Genomic DNA, 22,471 nt, shown 5'->3' with positions numbered 1-22,471 from the left:
CAGGGCCTCACTCATTGCCTGGCATATTGTAGACATTGAGTAAATACTTATTGGATAAATGAATGAATGAATGAATGAATGAATGGAAGACTTTTACTAAGCCCTAGTACAAAAAGACAGGTTCCTTTTTTGGGCAGCCACAGTAATGGTTGGACCTGATTTGATTGATTCATTGTTGAGGTGCTCAGTTAGAGCTGGAATTCATTTAGGAGACTAGGAAAGGGACAGAGATGAAACCAGAGCACTGTATGAGTCGTGATACAATTGGGAGATTTTTCAGAGAAGTAGCTATCATGAAGATGTAAGCACTGTTGTCATTTGGTAAATAAAATAAATATATTTGAAAGAGAACATTTTTTTAATATTAAGCATTCCATCTGTGAAATTTGATCTTTACTTTCTTAACATTCAGTCTTGAAATATTTGTTGAGGAGTGGTTAGGTGGCACCGTCAGTTAAGCTCCTGACTCTTGGTTTTAGCTCAGGTCATGATCTCATGGGTTTTGGGATTGAGCCCAGCACTTGGCTCTGTGCTTAGCGGGAAGTCTGCTTAGAGAGTCTCTCCCTCTGTCCCTCTGACTACATGCTTGTGCACACGCACATGTTCTTTCTCTAATGAAAACATCTCTTAAAAAAAAAAAAGTTTGTTGGGAAGTCTTTTCCTTATATTTTTTTATGTTATAAAACAGATACATGCTTAGGATAAATACGCAAATTAGAAATAGATAAAATAGAAAGTGACATTCTTCTTACTATTCCAGGTCTCAGTCTTCAGAAGGAGCTAATGTTAACAGTTTGATTTATATCAAATTGGTTTTTGAAAAAAAAATATATATTTAGAAGCACATGTTTATGTTTGTATAATTTTAAAAATAGGTCACTGATGTACATGTTCTGAAATTTGCTTTTCCTGTTTATCCTTTGATTTTTATCTATGTTCCATATAATTCCAAAAATTTTTGGATATATAGGAGGACAGAAACACCAGCAGAGAGTAATAGCATACAACCAGAGCAATTGGATATATAGGGAAGATAAAATTTAAGGAGCTCAGAATAAGAAAAATACCTGCTAATTTATATTAGTATAATTGCTTTGATTTAGAAGTACTTCTCTTTGACTTCTTTAACCTACCTGAAATTATAAAAGGAATTATTTTTTCTTATGCATTGTAGAATAAACACGTAAGAGATAGAGTAAAACTTTAAGATTTATTGAGTACATTTATTGTGAATAGGACACCCTTTCATTACTGAGTGGTATTATAACAAAGGGCAGAGGCCAAGAAGCCATCTGGAGTAGGCGATATGAACACAGTCCTGAAGGTACTGATTAGTAAAGCTTTTTTAAAAAAATGGCTAGAGGAAATGAAGAAGGATTGACTCAGCTGAAAGTTGTTAGGGCAAATGCAATAGAAAGATAGGAGGTCAGGGAAAATCAACTGATTTAATATTTATAGGGAAAGAAGTAGGGAAGTTACATGCCCAAGTTTGCCTGGGACAGTTCTGGAATAATAAAGAACAGCACCTCATTTTACTTTTAAAAATATCCCAGTTCTGGATGATCGGTGGCATCACCCTTAAAGGGAGAGAATATGGGGGTCCCGATAAATTTTAGAGAATATACTTCAATCAGTGGGTGGCTGGAGATATTTTAGAGGTTAAAGAGTGGATGTGGTAATAGTTAACAGTACTGGAAGAATGGTATAGTAGGTTATGGCCTAAAACTAGAATTTTGAAGTTTACCTTTGCAGAGATGAAACAGTTTAAGATTTAGGCTATGGGCAGTAGCAGTGGGTGGTTGAAATGAAGTTGGGTTGAATGGATCTTTGGAGAAGAGAAAGACTATAGAGGTTAAAATTTCCATGGATGAGGATATGAATTGGGTTAGAGAATAAGATTTGGGGGCAAGTGGAGACTGGAGACTGAAAGGAAGATTTGGAGACAACAAAGCTAGGTGGGGTAGGACTTGGTAGAGCTGAATGAGAAGAGATTTTTGAATGAAATTGGAAGGGCAGTGATTTGGACGTGGCACTAGGGAATCAGGATAATATTACCCATCCATCTACCTCCCAAGCCCCCCAGCCCCATGGGTAGAGGTGGTACAATGTAGGGAAGGTTTATCCTCCGCCTGTGAACACTGTGTTTTTGGGGATCCAGGTTTCAGATAGGGTAGGCAGTTGAAGGGTAGAGATTTCGGGAAGTTCATTTACAAACTAAATGGAATTCTAGAGGAACAACTTGGGAAGACAAGACTTTAGAGAAAGGATGGAACAGGAGTGGGAATTAGACCTTGCCTTTCGAGAAAGGACTTGTCTTATAAAAAGAAGCCAAGAACGGAACAGACTCTCCTCGGTATTCTAAACAGTGGCATGGGCAGCTCTGGTGGCGCAGAGGTTTGGCGCCTGCCTTTGGCCCAGGGCGTGATCCTGGAGACCCGGGATCGAGTCCCGCGTCGGGCTCCCTGCATGGAGCCTGCTTCTCTCTCTGCCTCTCTCTCTGTCTTTCTCTCTGTTGCTCATGAATAAATAAATAAATAAAATCTTTAAAAAACAAAACAAAACAGTGGCGTGAGGGGCCCTGTCATTGCAGGGTAGAAACTGGCTTTGGATTAGTTCATTTAAATTATAACTTAGGAAACCTCTATGGTTGCCATTCTGCTACTGTGTGCCTTTAATGAACCTATGTGAAAGGAGACATAATGGATTTTGAAATTATTTTGACTTCTTCCTGTATTGCTCTTCTCTTTGAAGGGAAAAAATTGCTTGGCCTTAATTTGAACACTGAGCTCTTTTTATAATAATTGATCATATAGGAAGAGTAAAAGGTTAAGAAGTGTCTAGATAATGGTTGTATCTCAATTTAGACCATACAAGGTCGTGTGCATTGTGGCCATACTTAATGTTTTTAATCTTTGTTCTCGTTTTCCTTCAGATCAACAATTTTTCACCAACATGTCCCTCATTTTCCTACCCTTGTGACCTTGCTTGTGTTTAAACTTCTACTTGGAAAGTAACCCTCCTTCATCACTTGCTTTTCCGTGTTCTGTCTTGTGTGGGTGCTATCTCTCTCTCTCATGCTTTATTAGTAATGACTACTTTTTAATGTCTCTCCAAAGCCAGGCACGTTATATATCCTATCTCCTATAATCTTCATAACAACCCTGCAAAGTAGGTGTTACTATCCCAATTTTATTATTATTTATTTTTATTTTTTAAAGATTTTTATTTATTCATGAAAGACAGAGAGAGAGGCAGAGACACAGGCAGAGGGAGAAGCAGGCTCCATTCAGGGAGCCTGATGCAGGACTCGATCCTGGATCCTGAGATCACACCCTGAACTGAAGGCAGACGCCCAACTGCTGAGCCACCCAGACATCCCTACTACCCCAATTTTAAAGATAAGAAAATCAGGCTTCCAGAAGTTTAATTAAAATGCAGTTATACAGCTATTAAATGGTAGAGTTACCCAGAACTGTTTCCAGGGCCACCTCCTGTGTACACACTTGCAGATAAACACGTGTATATGTGCTCTCTTCTTAAGTATCCCTCAAGGCTTGTTGGAGAGGTTCTCTCCCTCTTTCTTTTTTAATATTTTATTTATTTATTCATGAGAGACTCAGAGAGAGAGAGGCAGAGACACAGGCAGAGGGAGAAGCAGGCTCCATGCAGGGAACCCGACATGGGATTCGATCCCAGGTCTCCAGGACCAGGCCCTGGGCGGAAGGCGGTGCCAAACTGCTGAGCCACCCAGGCTGCCCCTCTCCCTCTTTTTTATTTTTTACTTTATTTTTATTTTTTTAAAGATTTTATTTATTTATTCATGCGAGACACTCACAGAGAGAGGCAGAGACACAGGCGGAGGGAGAAGCAGGCTCCAGGGAGCCCGACGTGGGACTCGATCCCGGGTCCCCAGGATTACGCCCTGGGCCGAAGGCGGCGCTAAACCCCTGAGCCACCCAGGCTTCCCCGTGTCCCTCTTTTTTAATTAGGAAATGCTCTCCAGCTTTCCTGAGGTGTAAGTGAGGTATAACATGTGTGTTTAAGGGGCACCATGTGATACAGGTAGATGTTGTGACATGACATTCTCCTCTTAAAAAGCCTTTTGGAGCTCTCCTACTCAGCTGAGCTCTTTCCCTTTTCTGTGTCCTTGTAGCACTTTATGCCTCATGCTTTTGTCTTCTGTGAAGCCTTCCTGGATGGCCTCTAGAAATGCGCACGCTTGTGTATCCCCGCTGAGTTTATAACACATTTGTCTTTGGGAACCTATTGGATGATAGGACAGTTGTTTATTTCCAGGTTCGTTACCCTTAGGAACTTGTGGGCCTTTGAGACTGGGGACTATAATCTTATGGATCTTGATATTCCCGGCACTGAGAAATATATCTGACACATAGATAGATGTTCACTACACGTTGCTGAATGAATTTTGAATGACGTGACGTGTATCATCATTACCCATGAAGTTGTCTGTTTAGTCTTAGTTCACCGTAAATTGTTTGACGGCAGTAACTGGAATTTTATTTTTGTACCCTTAATAGGATCTCTCCCAGAATTACTCAATAAATGCCTACTGATATATATTAGTACTTTAAAACAAAGAAAAAAATTCTGTTAATAATTCTTCTCTCCCCAAATAATTTTAAATGTCAGTACTTCACATACATTTCTAAAATTAAAAAGTAGTTAATTCAGAAACAAACATATTGTTCATTTGTGTATAGATCATGCAGTGTTCCTTCTCAGTTGGATATATTATCCGTTAATGTTGTTCCAGTAGGCTGGCTGGACAATCCAGTGCTGTTTCAGTTAAATTAACTTTTATTTTAAATTAAGCTAAAAGCAACACTTTCAAATAAAGCATGAGAGGAGTTTTAAATACTGAATCTGTAAGGTGGCCAAGGTCAGCATATATTAAGTGGAAATGAATGATGTGTCTTTATAGTTAAACTTTGGTGACTCCTCATTCCTGCCTGTATAACTGCTTATGAAAAAAACAGCTTACTTTGTATTCATATGACATCAGTTTTTTGGTTTGTAAATCTATTAGTTGCGTACTTGGTGGCTGACTTTGTTTTTGTCTTGCTGCAGGCAGCTTAAAATTTTGTTCCAATAGAGTCACCGTTTCTGATTTCTGTCAGTATTGAAACTTAGGAAAGGTAAGAAATACCATTAGATAACTACATTTGTACTTCAACTGATAAATGATTTTATATAGGCTTTATCAGTGAGCAAACATGCTAATAAAGTAATTTGAACCATAAACTGATTTTGATGGGTTTTATGAGTCAAGGATTATAAATTCCAACTCAGCTGAATTTCTTGCTAGCTTGTGAAAATATCTCTTGGGGGAAGAATGAAATACTTCCTCTTTCTATTACATAGTTTTTATTCACTTATTTGTATGTTTTTAAAATTCAGCATAACTCCATGGTGTATTTGAATCTCTTTGTCAATGTTAAAATAAAGAAAATACTTTGATCATAAGACATCATCTATGTTAAAAATAAATGAATCTTATTTGAAAGAATATTCAATACAGATGAAAATTTCTTTATGCTACATAAAAACAATATTTCCATCTGTATTCTCACAGAACCTAGAAATTGCCCGTTGTGAAGAGAAAAGTTTAAAAACAGGAGACATTTTAGAGTAAATACTTGCATATACCCTTATACTTAAGAAATACTATGGGAATTCTGTTATCCTACCAAGGAAACTAGTTATCTGTTTTATATTTTGCTATTTAATAAATACCTATTTTATTTAAAAGTATGTATGGATTTCTTTTATACAGTATGAACTTCTAATTTTTGAAAATATATCAATTTTTAATGGTTAAAGTTTTTGATGACTATGGTAAATTGAAAACTCCGCATAACTCATTTGATTCTTAATAACAAGCTGAATAAAATTAATTTAAATAAACCTAAATAGTCAATAATTCATTAGTTTCATTATCTTCACTTTTTAAAAGATGCTATTTAAAGTAGACATCTTTACTAATACATGCATGCATTTTTGTTTAATACTGTTCCTGCTTGATTTGTACTTACTATCTACTAAATTATAGATATTTTTATTTTAAAATTTCATGTACAAATCTCTTAAAAAATGGCTTCACTCTTGAAATTGTTTGCAATAAATTGAATGCCTACTGTATTCTGGCTTGTAACTTAAGCCCCAGTGATGCGAAGATGAAAAATATGTGACGTTTCATAGTTTAGTGGGAGAAAGATATTTCAACGAATAGCTAATGTATACCGTGAGAAGTATTTATATTAATCACAGATACATACCTGACCCCTGAGATCTGCGGAGTCGGCCCGGGTGGTTCTGATTGTGGGGATAGCCAGAGAAGCCTCCACAGAGAGTACTACTTTAAAGTTTCACTCTCGAAAATTCTTTAGGCAGACGAGGGAGGAAAAGCCTGCAGCCTGAAGGGACATCTGCAAAGACACAGAGACATTTAAGGAACCCTGTGCAGTAAGGTGTGGTTCTGTTGCTGAGGGCGGAAGGTTGTGTGCGGCCGGCTGGCTTTGACTACTAGGCAAAGGGGTTGGAATTTGAATCTGTAGGGTTAGGGTTGTAAAATTAATACCTAGTATTATCAAGTATCCTAAAGAACGAAGACTGAGAAGTCGTAGGGACTGTGGGGCATGAGAGAATGGGTGTAGCATTCCAGTGCTGTGTGTACCTAATTCGTTCAACAGTTTTTTTTTTTTTTTTTAATTGCAAACTGCATGCAAGGCCCAGTTTTAAGGACTGGAGTTACATGCGGGGGGAACAGAGCAGAGGACTTCCCTGATGGATTGCAGCTCACATGACAGATCAGTCCTTGATATACCAGCCCGTCTGATCCCTTCTATGTCTCTGTCTCTCTCTGTAAGTTGTGGCTGCTGCATAACTGTATACTTTCCTTGCCCTTTTTTTTTTTTCGTCTTTCTTAGGGTTAATGGGCAGCTCTTTCCTATTATTAATGGAAGAATGTAGCTGAATTTGTGATGCCCTCTCCACATGTTGTTCTTCCTCCAAGCTATACTTTGAGATTTGGGCGTTACTTTTTTTTAAAAAATTAGAACTTCTGTGGAGGTAATTGTAGACTCACATGGAGTTGTATGAAATAATAATCCCTGGTACATTTTGTTCGGTTTCCCCTATTGATAACATTTTCAAAACTATGTATAAGATGACAACCAGAATATTAACATTGACAAATTCCACTAATATTATTCATAGAAATATGCATTTTAATTGTACTTGGTTTTAATTGTATTCATTTGCTATGTATGTATTAAGTCCTATAAAATTTTATTACCAGTCTAGGCTCATGTATCCACCCACCATCAAAGTACCAGTACTAATACTAATAGAAACCCTTGTGTTCCTCTTTCATGACTTTTCCCTACTCTGTTTTGCAAGCTTTAAACCCTGGCAACCCTTACTCTGTCCTTTTCCCAAAATTTTGTCATTTCAAGAATGTTATATAAATGGAATCCTACACTATGTGACTTTTAGGGATTGACTTTTTTCATTCAGCAGAATTCTTGGAGATTCATCCAAGTGGTTGCCTGTATCAATTTTTCCTTTTTTACTGTGGGTCGTATATATTCACTCATTGAAGGATCTCTGGGCTGATTCCAGTTTGGGGCTATTAAGAATGAATCTGCTATGAACATTTGTGTACAGGTTTTTGTATGAAGATATGTTTTAATTTCTCTGGCATAAATGTCCAAGAATGCAGTTGCTGGGTCATAATGTAGTTGAATGTTTAGTTTTATCAGAAACCAGAGTTGCTGTACCATTTTGTCTTCTGACCAACACCAAATGAGTAATACGGTTTTTCTCATGTTCCCACAACCATCTGGTCTTGTCATTATATTTTATTTTAGCCATTCTGATAAGTGTATAGTGCTATATCATTGTAGGTTTTTTAGTAATTTTATTTTCTTTTAATAATTTTAAAAACAATTTTATTTATTTTCTTTTAATAATTTTAAAAATAATTTTATTTATTTTCTTAGGTAGGTTCCATGCCCAACATTGGGCTTGAACTCATGACTTTGAGATCAGTAGCCTCGTGCTCCACCACTGAGCCAGCCAGGCTCCCCTCGCATTGTAGTTTTAATTGCATTTCCCTGTAGGCTAATTATGTTGAATATCTTTTCATGTGCTTATCTGCTATTTTCATATCCTCTTATGTGAGATGTCTCTTCATATCTCTTGCTCATTTTCTAGTTGGGTTGTGGTTATTGTTAACTCTTGAATTTGAGAGATTTTTCTATATTCTAGATACTAGTCTTCTGTCAGATATATCCTTTCCAAATATTTTCTCAAAGTCTGTAGCTTGTCTTTTTATCCTGTTCACATGGGCTTTCACAGGCTAAAGTTTTTACTTCCAGTTTCTTGATTTTTCTTTTTTACGGTTTGTGCTTTTGTGCCAAGAAGTTTTTCTAGAAGTTTTGTAATTTTATGTTTATATTTAAGTTTATGATCCTTTTTTTTTCTTTTTAAGAGAAAGAGAACACTTGTGCTCACGTGACGGCAAGGGAGAGGAAGAGGCAGAGAGAGAATCCTAAGCAGGCTGCACACCCAGTGCAAGCTTGATCTCATGACCCTGAGATCATGACCTGAGCCAAAATCAGGTCACACAGTTAAGATCGAGTCAGACGCCTGAGCCATTGAGGTGCCCCAGTTCATGATCCTTTTGAGTTCATTTTTGTTTAAGGTGTTAGGTCAAGATTGTCTGTCTGTCTCTTGCTCTCTCTCTTTCTTTCTTGGCTTGTAGATCACCAGCTGCTCCAGTACCACCGAATAGCTTTTAGACCTTTGCCAAGAAGCAGTTGAGCATATTTGTATGGGTCTATTTCTGGATTCTCTGTTTTTCTGTATTTCTAATTCTTTGTTTATACTCTACCAAGATCACACTGTCTTGATTTCTGTAACTTTATATTAGCTTATTCCCCAAGATGCACATACGTCTTTGAATGATCTTTCAGTCCCACTCTCTTCCTCCTCTCTTTCCAGAACTCAGGTGGTATAAATGTTGGATCCTTTGTCACTGTCCCACAGGTCTCCAAGGCTTTATTCTTTTTTGTCAGTCTGTTTTCTCTCTGTTGTTTGGATTGGTTCAATTCTATGGCTCTCTCCTTACTCACTGATTATATCCTCTTTCATCTCCACTCTTCTATTGAGCTTATCTAGTGAGTTTTTTCTTCCTGTTTTTGCATTATTTTAGTTCTGTGATTTCCATCTGGTTATTTTTATGACTTCTATTTCTTTGCTTAGATTTTCCATTTTTACATTTGTTTTTAAGAGAATTTATAACTGATGAAGCATTTTTAAGAAAGCCGATTTAAAATCCTTTTCAGATAATTCCAAAATCCAGTTCATCTCAATGTTGGCATTAGTTGATTGTCTTTTCTCATTCAGTTGTGATTTTTCTTGGATCTTGGTATGAGAAGTGATTTTTCAATTGAATCTTAGATATTTTATCTATTAATGTCAGAGACCCTGGGGTCCCTTTCAATGTTTTGTATTCACAGGAAGTTCTTCTGTTTAGGTTTAGCATGCAGACCTTTTGGCCTATTTTTATGGGTTGTGGTTTCAATGACAGTTAATTGTCAGAGTCTTTGTGCTGTTATCTTGGTTTGCTTTGTTTGTCTAATATAACTAGGACTCCCACAGGTTCCTGCGGTGTTGCCTGATAGAGTAGAAGATGTTTTTCATGGGCTGAGCCACTTAGGTATCTATTGGTAGAAAAGAACTAAGGTAGAATTTCCTTACTGTGCCCCCTGGCTGTCCCACTGGCTCTGAGTAGGAGAGGAAAGTCTTAGAGAGCAGCAGTTTCAGCTCAGATCCTTTTGTTGGTTCGGCCTGCCCACTATGCTGTCCTTGGGTGGGGAAGGACATCCCCAGACCTGAGAAGACGAGGAGGCTTCCTGACCTGATAGCTGGGTCGCTGTTGCTGGCTCTTCTTGCCTCTTACAGTTTCTCTTGGTGGAAAGGGGATTCTCAGGCCTAGCAGGTAAGGAGAGTGCTTTTCCTGGCTCTTTGTTTTTGGTGGGGCTCATAATTTCTCTTTTTGGTAGGGTCTGGCTCTCTGACTGTCATCAGAGTGATTTCTGTTGCATCCTGTGGGAGTTAGCCTATGTAGATGGGCTGCCTTTTGTTACTAAGTGGGAGGTTGGGAAAAGTTGGGTCTCAGTGACCTTCTGTTGGGTGGGGAGAACATGAAATGCTCCGCCTTTGTGCTGTTCTTCTAGTCCTAGGGCCAATGGAGGTTGCCTTCTGTCCCTCTTCCAGAGTTCTTCTTTGGTAGTCTTTTGTGCTATTTCCTGTGTCTATAGCTATGTCTTGGGCATTGGAACTGGGAAAAATGTTCTGTGTCATCTTATCTGTACCAGAAGCTTGGTTCTGCTTTTAATTTTGGTTTCTTTGTTGTAGGAGCTTGAAGGTGGTTGAGAGATATTGGCTGGGGCTGAGTTTGGCCTAGTTGGAAGCTCTCCGATTCACTTTCTCTTAGGAAATCCCATAAACATCTTCTTCTCCTGGATTTAATTTCATCCACCAGTTCTTCACAGAGCCTGGTGTATGGCAAGCTGAGGCTGACCTTTCTACATTTTGTAATGCCCTGCCCTGGTGCAGGGAGGCTTCTCTCTTCAGGTATTTTTTTGACTTTCACTAGATTGGCCTGCTTCTTTTCATATTGGAGTATCTAGTGTGAATTCTCAGGATTTTGTTAACTCTGATTCCTCAGAAAGTCTTCTGGAAGTTGGGGTAGTATTGGGCATGTTGCCATAGTACATAGAGCACCAGAATTTTCTCTTTCTTTTCCTTGAAACCGTGCTGTGAAACTTGTAGCATGAAGTTGGTATTTGCTTTATTATGTTTAAATTTTTGATCTTTCTTAAAAGCAGTTTTTTGTTCTTTATATTAGTTATTAGAGGTAGGAGCTTCTGAGATACTGCTTCACTATATCAAATTTATCCCCACATTCCAATAATGACTTTTTTTTTTTTTTTTTTTTGCAATTTTCACATCTTTCTCTGACATTTGGCATTGTGAATATCTTCTTTTTCATCCTGGTATCCGTAACTCTACCAAATCTCTTTTATTTTTTCCTTAAAGGAGCTCCATATTCTCATTCTTCCAATTCCATTGATATTGCCAACATTTCTTTCTTTTTCTTTTCTTTTTTTTTTTTTTTAAAGATTTTATTTATTTATTCATGAGAGACACAGAGAGAGAAAGGCAGAGACACAGGCAGAGGGAGAAGCAGGCTCCCGCGGAGAGCCTGATACAGGACTCGATCCTGGGACTCCAGGATCACACTCTGAGCCGAAGGCAGATGCTCGACCGCTGAGCGACTCGGGCATCCCAGTTGTCAACATCTCTTATTAAAAGCTTTGAAGTTGTCATTGGATCATCTGTCTCTCTTCTGTTCCCTAAATTGATACACCAAGTCAAGAATCTTTCTTCTTAAGTCTCACTGATATTGTCAGTTGTAGATTCTCATTTTTCAAGTTATATATTGCTATGACTTACTCATTTATCTTATGTTTCACTTTATGTTTTTTTCCTCTTTCTTCAGGCTATTTTATGCCTAGCTATTAGATTAAAATCTATTTCTATGTCCCTCTTTATATTTATTACTATAACATACAGATAGAAAAGTACCTGAATCACAGATGCTCAGCTTGATGAAATTTCACAAACTGAACATACTTATGTAAGTAGCACCAGTAAATTAGTCATTAAAAAAAAAAATCACATTCATGACCATGTTATTATTTTGCTTTAAAAACCGATTAATTCAAGGAATTTGATCCTTAGTAGTTTCCTGAACAGTGGAATAGCAGGAAAACTGGTATGGCATCTTCTATCACTTGCCACATATAGCTTGATTTTGGAGACTTTTTTTCTTAGCTTTACCTCATATTCCTTTTTTTTTTTTTGTCCCATATTGCTCCTACTTCCTGGAATGCATTTCCTCTTTGACTTTTTATAATCTAAATTATGGTCATTTTCCACTCCTATCTCAAATCTTGGTATTTCTAGGAAACTTTTCTGGGCTAATCTAGCTTTCATTATTATTATTTTTTTTCTTCAGAAATTCTTTATTTTTTGAAAAGGTAGTATGAATATAGTCAGCACGAGTCAAATGTACAAAAGAGAATATAATGAAAAATCCCTCTCCCACTCCAGTGCCCAGCCATTGCGTGTTCTTCATGAAATATAAATATATTTTATATATATAAAATATATAAAATATAAAATATATTTTATACTTACAAGGAAAGTTGATTTCTATCATTCTTCGTCTTTTTTATACGATGTAAGTTCTGTGTCCCACTTTTTTTCAGTTAGAAGTTTTTAATGATAGTTCCAGATCAATACACAAAAGATTTTGTCATTTTTTATTAGGACTGAATGATATTCCACTGAATGAATATACTATGATCACATCTACCACATATGATTGTAAAGGTTGGACACTGAACACATTCACATAGACTGTGATTTGAATGGCACTGCCTAGGATTGTTTCATTACAATCAGATGCAGCAGACTTGATTGTAATTTACCTAGTCAGTTCCTTTTTTTTTTTTTTTAATTTTTTTTTTAATTTTTATTTATTTATGATAGTCACAGAGAGAGAGAGAGAGAGAGAGAGGCAGAGACACAGGCAGAGGGAGAAGCAGGCTCCATGCACCGGGAGCCCGATGTGGGATTCGATCCCGGGTCTCCGGGATCGCACCCTGGGCCAAAGGCAGGCGCCAAACTGCTGCGCCACCCAGGGATCCCTAGTCAGTTCCTTTTGACTAGGGATCCTATTTCTTCTGTTATTATTACTATAAACACTACTGAAACAAATAGTTGTATTTATGTCATTTGACATCTATGGAAAAAATTGTAGGATATCATTCCCTTAATTCCTAAAGTATTTATAATCTCTACAAATTTAACAATTAGAAGAGGTCTTAATTTTTTAAGGAGTCGTTTTTAAAATTCTTATCATTTGTCATTCCTTAAGGAGTGGACTATAAATGAAATTATTTTATATTTCTAGACCTAGAATTACTGCCTTTAGGATGGGCTGGAGTGTTTCTCGTATAGCTGCTAGATTCTAGTTCCCTCTTTATCCTTTTGAGCTCTTCATAATCCTTTTGAAGTTCCTGATAATGGAAGAAAAAAAATTATCAAAGTTAAGATGAGAGCTCGATGTATTTAGAAGTAGAAGTGATATTTTTTTTTCAAACAACTGCTCATTTATTAAACTGTTTAAATGTCAGTTTTATACAAGAGTAATAATACAGGAAATATGTTCGTTCAGGAGACATCAGTAGGCCATGGGTACTCAAAATATTAGTTATCTTGGAAAAATATATTATGGAAATAAAAGTCCAATTATGTCATTTACTGCATTAAATAAATCTATATTGACTAACATAAATGTTGCACATTAGCAGATGCACTTTCTTTCAAACTTTTTAATTCTCCAGGATTGTGCTCAAGGGCATAGGGGTGTCTGGATCTCTGGGAAAAGGAGTCACTTGAAGGCTGGGGTCAGTTCTCATCCTGGATGAGGCTGTCCTGTGCACCCAAGGTCCCCAGGATGTCCTTCAGGGTTTCGCTTCTAGGACATCCCCAAGGACTGGAGTTTGGATCAGTGCATTTCCAGGAGCATGATGTCATCTTTCCTTCATTTGTTCATGCAATGAGTCCTTCTGGGGTGCACGCTGTGTGTCCTGCACTGCACCATGGGGATGCTGGGATGCCCCAGAAATATAGGGACCCTGCTTCCATGGAGGCGACATTTATTATCTGTTGGCTAATAAAGGCCACATCAGGAACAGCCACGTGGAGGAGTACAGAGCTTCCATGCCTTGTCTGGGTGTGCCACCCTCCTAGCACCTAGCTGGCGGTGTGTTCAGCAACTTGGGACTAGAAGTGATATTTATCCCAAGTTATAGAATAAAATGAACCACAAACTCAGATGTATTTATTTATTTAAAAATTTTTTTTTTAAAGAGAAGATTTTATCAATTTATTCATGAGAGACACAGAGAGAGAGAGGCAGAGACATAGGCTGAGGGAGTAGCAGGCTCCCTGCAGGAAGCCTGATGAGGGACTCCATCCCAGGACTGTGGGATCACGACCTGAGCTGAAAGCAGATGCTCAACCACTGAGCCACCCAGGTGACCCTCAGATATAGTTCTAAAAAAAGGAAAATATTTCACATTTCATTGGTTTAAAAAATAATTTATTTTTTCATTGAAAACAGGTTGAAGTAGAATGTGTCTTTACTAAGGCTTAGATGAGCTGTAGGTAAAAAAATAGAAAAATCTTCTTTATAAACTTTTGTGTCCTATAAAGATACACTGTATGAAAGTAAAATTTTTAAAGCTACTACATCCAAAGTAAAAAAACTGGAATTCTCTTATTCCACATTAAAGTAAATAAGTCCATTACTTTGTATTGACTTAATTATAATAAGGTCCATTTGGTTGGACCTGGTTGCTACTTCAGGAGCTTTGATGTAGTACAGTTTTCCACAAACTTTTTTTCTCTCCTCTACTTATTTGATAGATCATAAAACTGGACAGTTTTCTGTTGGGAAGAAATTGTGATTTGTTCTCTATTTGGAAAACCCATATTTTTACCATCTCTTTAGATGTTACCACTGAGGTTAGAAACATAAAACTCTTTTCATTTTTCCTCTATAGCTTAGAGGATCTCAGCTGAATTAACAAAGTGACTTCTGGTATGGATAAGCCAGAACTAAAAATAAGAAGTGTGTTTTTTCATTTCTTTTAACAGGCCCTGAAAGATTCATTGCCTGAAATTTTAGAAGTCTGGAGAGCAAAATAAACGCTATCATAGTTTTCGGGATTTATAGCAAACAAGCAAGATAATTTGAGGAAATTTCTGAGAACTGACCTTTAGATGATTATAAGTTATGCTGTAGTGATTTTTTTAAGCAACTTTATTGAGATATAACTCACATGCTGAAGAATTCACCCATTTATTTTATTTATTTATTTATTTATTTTTAAATTTTTATTTATTTATGATAGTCTCACAGAGAGAAAGAGAGAGGCAGAGACACAGGCAGAGGGAGAAGCAGGCTCCATGCAGGGAGCCCGATGTGGGATTCGATCCCGGGTCTCCAGGATCGCACCCTGGGCCAAAGGCAGGCGCCAAACCGCTGCGCCACCCAGGGATCCCGAATTCACCCATTTAAACGGTATAATTCAGTGGTTTTTATTCTGTTCACAGAGTTGATTGATTATATTGTAACTTCTATCAATACTTTGTTCCTTTTCATTGCTAATATTATGTTGTATATATATATATTGTGTTTTATTTATCCATTCATCAGTTGATTGATATTTGGATTATTTCCACTTTGTAACTGTTATGAATAGTTTTGCTGGAATATTGATGTATGAGTTCTGTGTGGGCATATGTTTTCATTCCTCTTGGAAATATATGCCAGAGTGGAATTTCTAGTTCATATCATAGCTGCTTTTAACCTTGAGGAATTGCCCCATGTTACATTTCCACAAGTAGTATATGAGGGTTCTCATTTCTTCACAGCCTCTAACACTGGATATCATCTGTCATTTGATTAAAGACATCCATCCTAGTGGTGAGATGTGGTATTTCATTGCGGTTTTGTTTGGTATTTTCCTAATGGCTAATGATATTGAATATCTTTTCATGTGTTTATTGGACATTTGCAACTCTTGTTTGGAGAAATGTTCATTGCCCATTTTAATTGGTTTATCTGCCTTTTTATTATTGAGTTGCAAGAATTCTTTGTATATTCCAGATGGATGTTCATTATCAGATAAGTATTTGCTAGTGTTTTCTCCCATTCTGTGTTCTTTTCGCTTTCATAATGACCTGTAGAGTACAGAAGTTTAAAATTTTGATTAAATGTAATTTACATATTTTTTTTGTTGCTTCTTCTTATGGTATCATATCTAAGAAATTGTTTCCAGAGCCAAGATCACAAAGATTTACTACGTTTTCTTCTGAGAGTTTCTTATTTTTTGTTTTTGTTTTTTTTTCTTCTGAGAGTTTCATAGTTTTAGCTCTGATATTTAGATCTATTATCCCTTTAGAGTTAATTTTTTTATGGATGGCCTAAGGAAGGCATCTTGCTTCATTCTTTTGCATGTGGAAATCCAGGTGTCCAAGCACCATCAGTTGAAAGACTTTTTATTCTAAATGAAAAGACTTGGCATCCCTGTAGAAAATCATAAATGTGAAGATTCACATCTAGACCCTCCATTCTATTCCACTGATCTCTGTCTGTGTGCCAGTACCACAATGTCTTGATTATTGTAGCTATTTATTAAGTTTGAAATCAAGAAGTATGAGCCTTCTAGCTTTGTTCTTCTTTTTCAAGATTTTTTAAAATTAAGTTTTCAATCTCTGAAAAAAAAATCCATATGTTAGTATGGATTAAGTTAAATCTGTAGGTCAAATGGGAGGGGATTGCTTTCTTAACCATATTAAGTCTTATGCATCCATTGACATGAGTCTATTTATTTAGGTCTATTAGGTCTTCCTTAATTTCTTTTAACAATATTTTGTAAATTTAAGAGCACAGGTTTTTAATGTATTTTATAAAATTTATTCCTATTTTGATCTTTTAGGATTTTTTTTTTTTAAGATTTTATTATTTATTCATGAGAGACACAGAGAGAGAGGCAGAGACATAGGCAGAGGGAGCAGCAGGCTCCATTCAAGGAGCCCAATGTGGGACTCGATCCCAGGACCCTGGGATCACGACCTGAGCCAAAGTGCCTCGCTCAACCACTGAGCCACCCAGGTGCCCTATAGGATTGTTTTTAATGCCATTTTCAGATTGATCGTTGCTAGTGTAAAGAAATACAATTGAGGGGTGCCTCAAATACAATTGTCTTTGCCTCTCTCTCTGTCTCTTATGAATAAATAAATAAAATCTTAAAAAATAAAAAAGAAATACAATTGATGTTTATATATTGATCTTGTATCTTGTGATCTTATAAAGCTCACTTTTAATTCTAATACTTCTTTTTTATTACATTCCTTAGGATTTCCTCTATACAATCTCATGTCCTCTGTAAATAAAGATAGTTTCACTTCTTTCTTTTTCAATTTCCATGGAGATTATTTCATTGATCTCCTTGTACTGGCTAGAACCTCCAGCACAGTGTTCAGTAGGAGCAGTGAGAATGGGCATCCTCATCTCATTCTTGATATTTGGGTGATGAAAGCATTAATTTGTAGTGATTTTTTTACCCTAAAAATAGGCCATAACTTTCCTTTGAAGATAAATTTCCTTTTAAGACTTTTTTTTTCTTTCTGTTTACATACACAGATATGTGCTGATTAGAAGGCTCACAGCGCAGTGTGGAGGATAAGACAGTGCCTTACAAAAATGGGGTTTGGGAGTGACCTGAAGAATTCACATGAAGCTGTGCTAAAATTGCAAGACTGGGAATTACGGTTACTGGAAACAGTGAAGAAATTTATGGCCCTGAGAATAAAAAGTGATAAAGAATATGCATCTACTTTACAGAACCTTTGTAATCAAGTTGATAAGGAAAGTACTGTTCAAATGAATTATGTCAGCAATGTATCCAAGGTAAGGAGAATAATTTCATTATTTATTGTGGATAGCATCATAATTGTGCTTAGGGCAAATAGATCACACTGTTGAATGAGCATACCCAAGGTAGCGCTCTCAAATAGTAGTTTGAAAATCTTGTTGATTATCAGAGTCTCATGGGGGAAGTTTCAAAAATTATACATTTTGTACCCTACCTCTTGAATCTGAGTTAATAGGTCTGAAATTTTTGAATTTCGAAATTAAAAAAATAGATTATTATAATGATTTTGGATGAGAGCCACTTTTACAAATTTTGTTTCCTTTATTACTCTATTTCCTTGTGTCTCTTGAGACTTACTATTATCTTTTGAAACAAACATCCATTAAAACCCACCTTCCCTGAGTTCTTCCATGAATCATTCGTGTAGTGAATCATATAGAGGGTTTTTTAAAAAAAATTTTTTTTTTTTTTTTTTATTCATGAGAGACAGAGCGAGAGAGAGGGGCAGAGACACAGGCAGAGGGAGAAGCAGGCTCCATGCAGGGAGCCCGACATGCTACTCCATCCGGGGTCTCTAGGATCACACCCTGGCCAAAGGTGGCGCTAAATGGTGAGCCACCCAGGCTGCCCTCATAGATAGTTTTTTTTTTTTTTTTTTTTTTTTAACACATAGCATTCTTTGCTATCATTCATTACTAAAGTAATAATATACTGATGAGTTCATCACACTAAAAAACTCTTTGGATAAACAATGTGGTTTTTTAACTCTCAGATTATAAAAATATAATATAAAATTTAAAGTTAAGTGCCATGAAAATAAAGGCCAAATTGCACTGTTAATTGTTTTTTGAGGGCATTAAAGATGAAATATTATACACCTTAATAGTTCTTAGGATTTCTTCTTTATTTATTTCCATTTTCTTACTTAAAAATCACATTTCACTATACTTATTTAAAGTTAAAGAAAATCTTCCTTGCTTTACTTTGGAAAGTTAAAAAGTAGTGTATTTCTTTTACTGTACTGATATGTCTTAGGATTTGAGTAAATTTTGGAGGAAACTGTTCCCTGTGGAACATGTGTATGTGTCTGATTGTATGATCAGGTCAGGATCTGTGATTTCATTGAGAGTTCCTTAATGTTGGCATCTTTAATTTCCTTTCCTATGGCTAATCTAGATCCCCAAAAAGGAATTCTCTAGTCTCTAGTCTGCAAATGGGGTTGCCAGACATAGCAAATAAAAATATAGGACAGCAGTTAAATTTTGCATACAATATTTGGAACATACATGAACTGAGAATTATTTATTGTTTATTTGAAATTCGTATTTAACTTGTCTTACGGGCAGCCCCGGTGGTGCAGCGGTTTAGCGCCGCCTGCAGCCTAGGGCGTGACCCTGGATCGAGTCCCACATCAGGCTCTCTGTGTGATGCCTGCTTCTCCCTCTGCCTGTGTCTCTGCCTTTCTCTCTCTCTGTCTCTATGAATAAATAAATAAAATCTTAAAAAAAAATAAAAAAAAATTACTTGTCTTACATTTGGTTTGACCACCCTGTCATGTATGAGAATTGATAGGGAAAGTAGGTTGAGTGTTCTAAGAGTCATACTTCAGTTCATCTTCCTGTTTTTGGTAAGCTGCCTGATGTCTCTTAGTCCAGAGGCTCTCTGGTTTATTTTCTCCTCTTGTTTTATTCTGAATTGGGGAAAGAACAATTACATGTTTGTGTGGGCTGAGCAATAGAAATGAGAGTTGTGTCTGCTCCTTATAAAGACTTTGAATCAATTCTTCTGTTTTAATATCGTCTCCTCTTCTTTCATATAGGTTTCTCCAGTTTCTGAGCTTTACTTTGATTATAGATCTGACCCTATTAATTAGCCTTTTCTTCTTTTTATTTATTGAGAAATAATTGACATACATGCATCACTGTGTAAGTTTAAGGTATACAGCATGATAATTTGATTCTGATTATTACAGTATGTTTCATTAACATCCATCATCTCATATAGATACAATTAAAAGAAAAAAATCTTTCTGTGATGTAACTCTTAGGATCTACTCTTAACATTTCTATATATCATATAGCCGTGTTAATTATAGCCATCATGTTGTATATTATACACCTAGTACTTCTTGATTTTTTTTTTTTTTTTTTTTACTTGATCTTTTAACTAGAAATTTGTACCTTTGACCACCTTTTTCCCCTACATGGCCTTTTCTACTTGACCTACCCTTGACCTACATTTTGCTGAACACTTGTGTTTCTTTTTTTTTTTTTTTTTAACACTTGTGTTTCAACGTTTCTTGATATGCTGATCAGTTACCATTTACCTACTTTTCATTTTCTTATGTTTTTTTGGCATCATATTTTATCTGTTGTTGCCCCTTGTTCTATTTTCTTTGTTATTGTGAATTTATACTTTAAATAACTACATTATTATAATATCCCATTGTTTTAGTGGGATTTTGGGAAGAAGTGGAACATAGCCATGTGTTCTATTTACCATGTTGAACTGGAATTTTACTCTTTAGAGAAGTAAGATAATGAAAGAAGCAAGAAATAGAATTAATAAGTAAGAAGGTTGAAGATTTATGAAGTCAGGCCAATGGAAGAATCATCAGTGTAGACACTGCAGTGTCAGGTATTTTGATGAGGGATAGATGGAGACAAATACTAAAATAATTTAGAAAGGCAGGAGAGTTTTGGGAATGGGAAAGGGGGCTAGGGAAAAGTGATAAAGATTGGGACGGATGGCTTAAACAGGCAGGATTGCCTTTCAAAGAGTAAATGTTGAGAGATAACAGTGAACAATGGTTGAAAACCCAAAGAAAAGCAAGGAATATGTCAGCCTTTCCTCTTAACACTGAAAAGTCATCATTTATTCTACTTTAAACAAGTCCAGTATATCAATTTTTTTTTTCTTTAGAGTGTTGTGTCATTAGTTAATTTTTGTGTAAGGGGCAAGGTATGATCAAAGTTTTTTGCAAACGTATCCATTTGTTCTAGCAGCATTTGTTGAAAAGATTAAGCTTTCTCCTTTGCTTCTTTGTTGGATGAAATCAATTGACCATAATTTGTGAGCCTATTTCTACACAATTTATTCTATTCCATTTGTGTTTTTGTCTAACCTGACACCAATAACACAGTTTTTATTTTGATGTTTTATAATAGTCAAAGTCAGTAGTGTAATTTTTCAGTATTTTTTTTCTATCAAAATACTTTTGGCTATTTTAGTTCCTTTGCAGTTTCATGTGAATTTTAGAATTAGTTTGTCAATATTTATTTTAAAAAATGCTACTGGAGGGATGCCTGGGTGGCTCAGCAGTTGAACATCTGCCTTTGGCTCAGGGCGATATCCTGGGGTCCCGGGATCGAGTCCCACATTGGGCTCCTGTGGGGAGCCTGCTTCTCCCTCTGCCTGTGTCTCCGCTTCTCTCTCTGTGTGTCTCATGAAAGAATAAGTAAAATCTTTAAAAAGGCTACTGCAGGGCAGCTCTGGTGGCCCAGCGGTTTAGCGCCGCCTTTGGCCCGGGGTGTGATCCTGGAGACCCGAGATCGAGTCTCGTGTTGGGCTCCCTGCATGGACTCTGCTCCTCCCTCTGCCTGTGTCTCTCTCTCTCTGTCTCTCTGTCATGAATAAATAAATAAAATCTTAAAAAAAAAAAAAAGCTGCTGGATTTTGACTGGAATGCAGTGACTATATAGATACATTTGGGAAAAATGTATACCTTAACAATATTGGGTCTTCCCGTCTATAAATGTGGTATTTATTGTCTTTAACTTTTCTGAGTAGTCTTACAGTTTTTGGTGTATAGGTCTTTCAGATTTATGTGTATTTCATATTTTTTGATGCTCTTGTAACTGTATTTTTTAAAATTTAATTTTCTGACTGTTCGTTAATATATATACACTAACCTCATAACATAAACTTTGTGAAACTAGCTTATTTGTAGCTTTTTTGTAGGTTCCATTGGATTTTCTATACAGGTTGATTGGGTCTTCTGCAAACAAAGACAATTTTCCTTCCCTTCCGTTTGTTTGCCTTTTATTTGTTCTTCCTGAGTTTTTGCACTGGCTAGGAACTAGCAAAACCTAAATGCGAGTATAGACAACAGATGCCCATGTCTTGTTGCTGATCTTAAGGGAGACACATTTAGTCTTTTTACCATTAAGTATGCTGTTAGCTGTGAGTTTTTTGTAGCTATCTAATATAAGCTTGTGGAAGGTTCTACTACTTAGTTGAGTTTTTTCATGCATTGATGTTGGGTTTTGTCAAGCGGTTTGTCTTTTTCTGCTTAGATGATTGTATTGTATTTTTTTTCAGTTGATATATTGAAACATGTTCACTGATTTTCAGATGTTTCAAATGTTAGAACAATCTTGTATTCCTGGATTAAACCCCACCTAGTATTATATATTGTATCTTTTTTTAATCTTTGGATTCAGTTTGCTAAAAATTTTTTTTTGTTTTTGAAATTCTTGTCTCAGTTATATTGGTCTGCAGTTGTCTTGTCATGTCGTATGGTTTCGGTATCAGAGTAATGCTGGCCTTATTGGACAAGTTGGGAGAATTTTTCTCTTTAGTTTTCTGGTGAAGTTTGTGTAGAATTGCTTTTATTTCTTACTTAAATGTTTGAAGAATTCACCAATGAAGTCATCAGGGCCTAACATTTTCTTTGACAGGAGGTTTTTAATTAAACATTTAATGTTTAGAAGGCTATTCAGATAGTCTTTTTCTTCTTGAGTGAATTTTAATAGATTGTGCTTTTCAAGGAATTTGTTCACTTTTGTCTAAGTTGTCAAATTTTTTATGTTGGTTATTATTTTCCATTATTATCCTTTTAATACCTTTTTCATCCTGATATTGGC

The 22,471-nt window shown here is 36.3% G+C and overlaps 1 protein-coding gene across 1 annotated transcript in view; it reads left to right on the top strand.

Moving 5' to 3' along the window:
* The window catches only part of FER (FER tyrosine kinase), a 434,848-nt gene that overhangs the window by 28,648 nt on the left and 383,729 nt on the right, over window positions 1–22,471 (top strand). The window contains 1 exon segment of the mRNA NM_001003141.1: window positions 17,375–17,641. Within this exon segment, the coding sequence (NP_001003141.1) occupies window positions 17,435–17,641 (207 nt within the window). The 5' untranslated portion in view covers window positions 17,375–17,434.

Source organism: Canis lupus, chromosome 3 (genome assembly GCF_011100685.1).
Source record: "Canis lupus familiaris isolate Mischka breed German Shepherd chromosome 3, alternate assembly UU_Cfam_GSD_1.0, whole genome shotgun sequence".
NCBI lineage: Eukaryota > Metazoa > Chordata > Mammalia > Carnivora > Canidae > Canis > Canis lupus.
The sequence above is the reverse complement of the archived record's forward strand: the minus strand, read 5'-3'. Positions and strand labels throughout refer to the sequence as shown.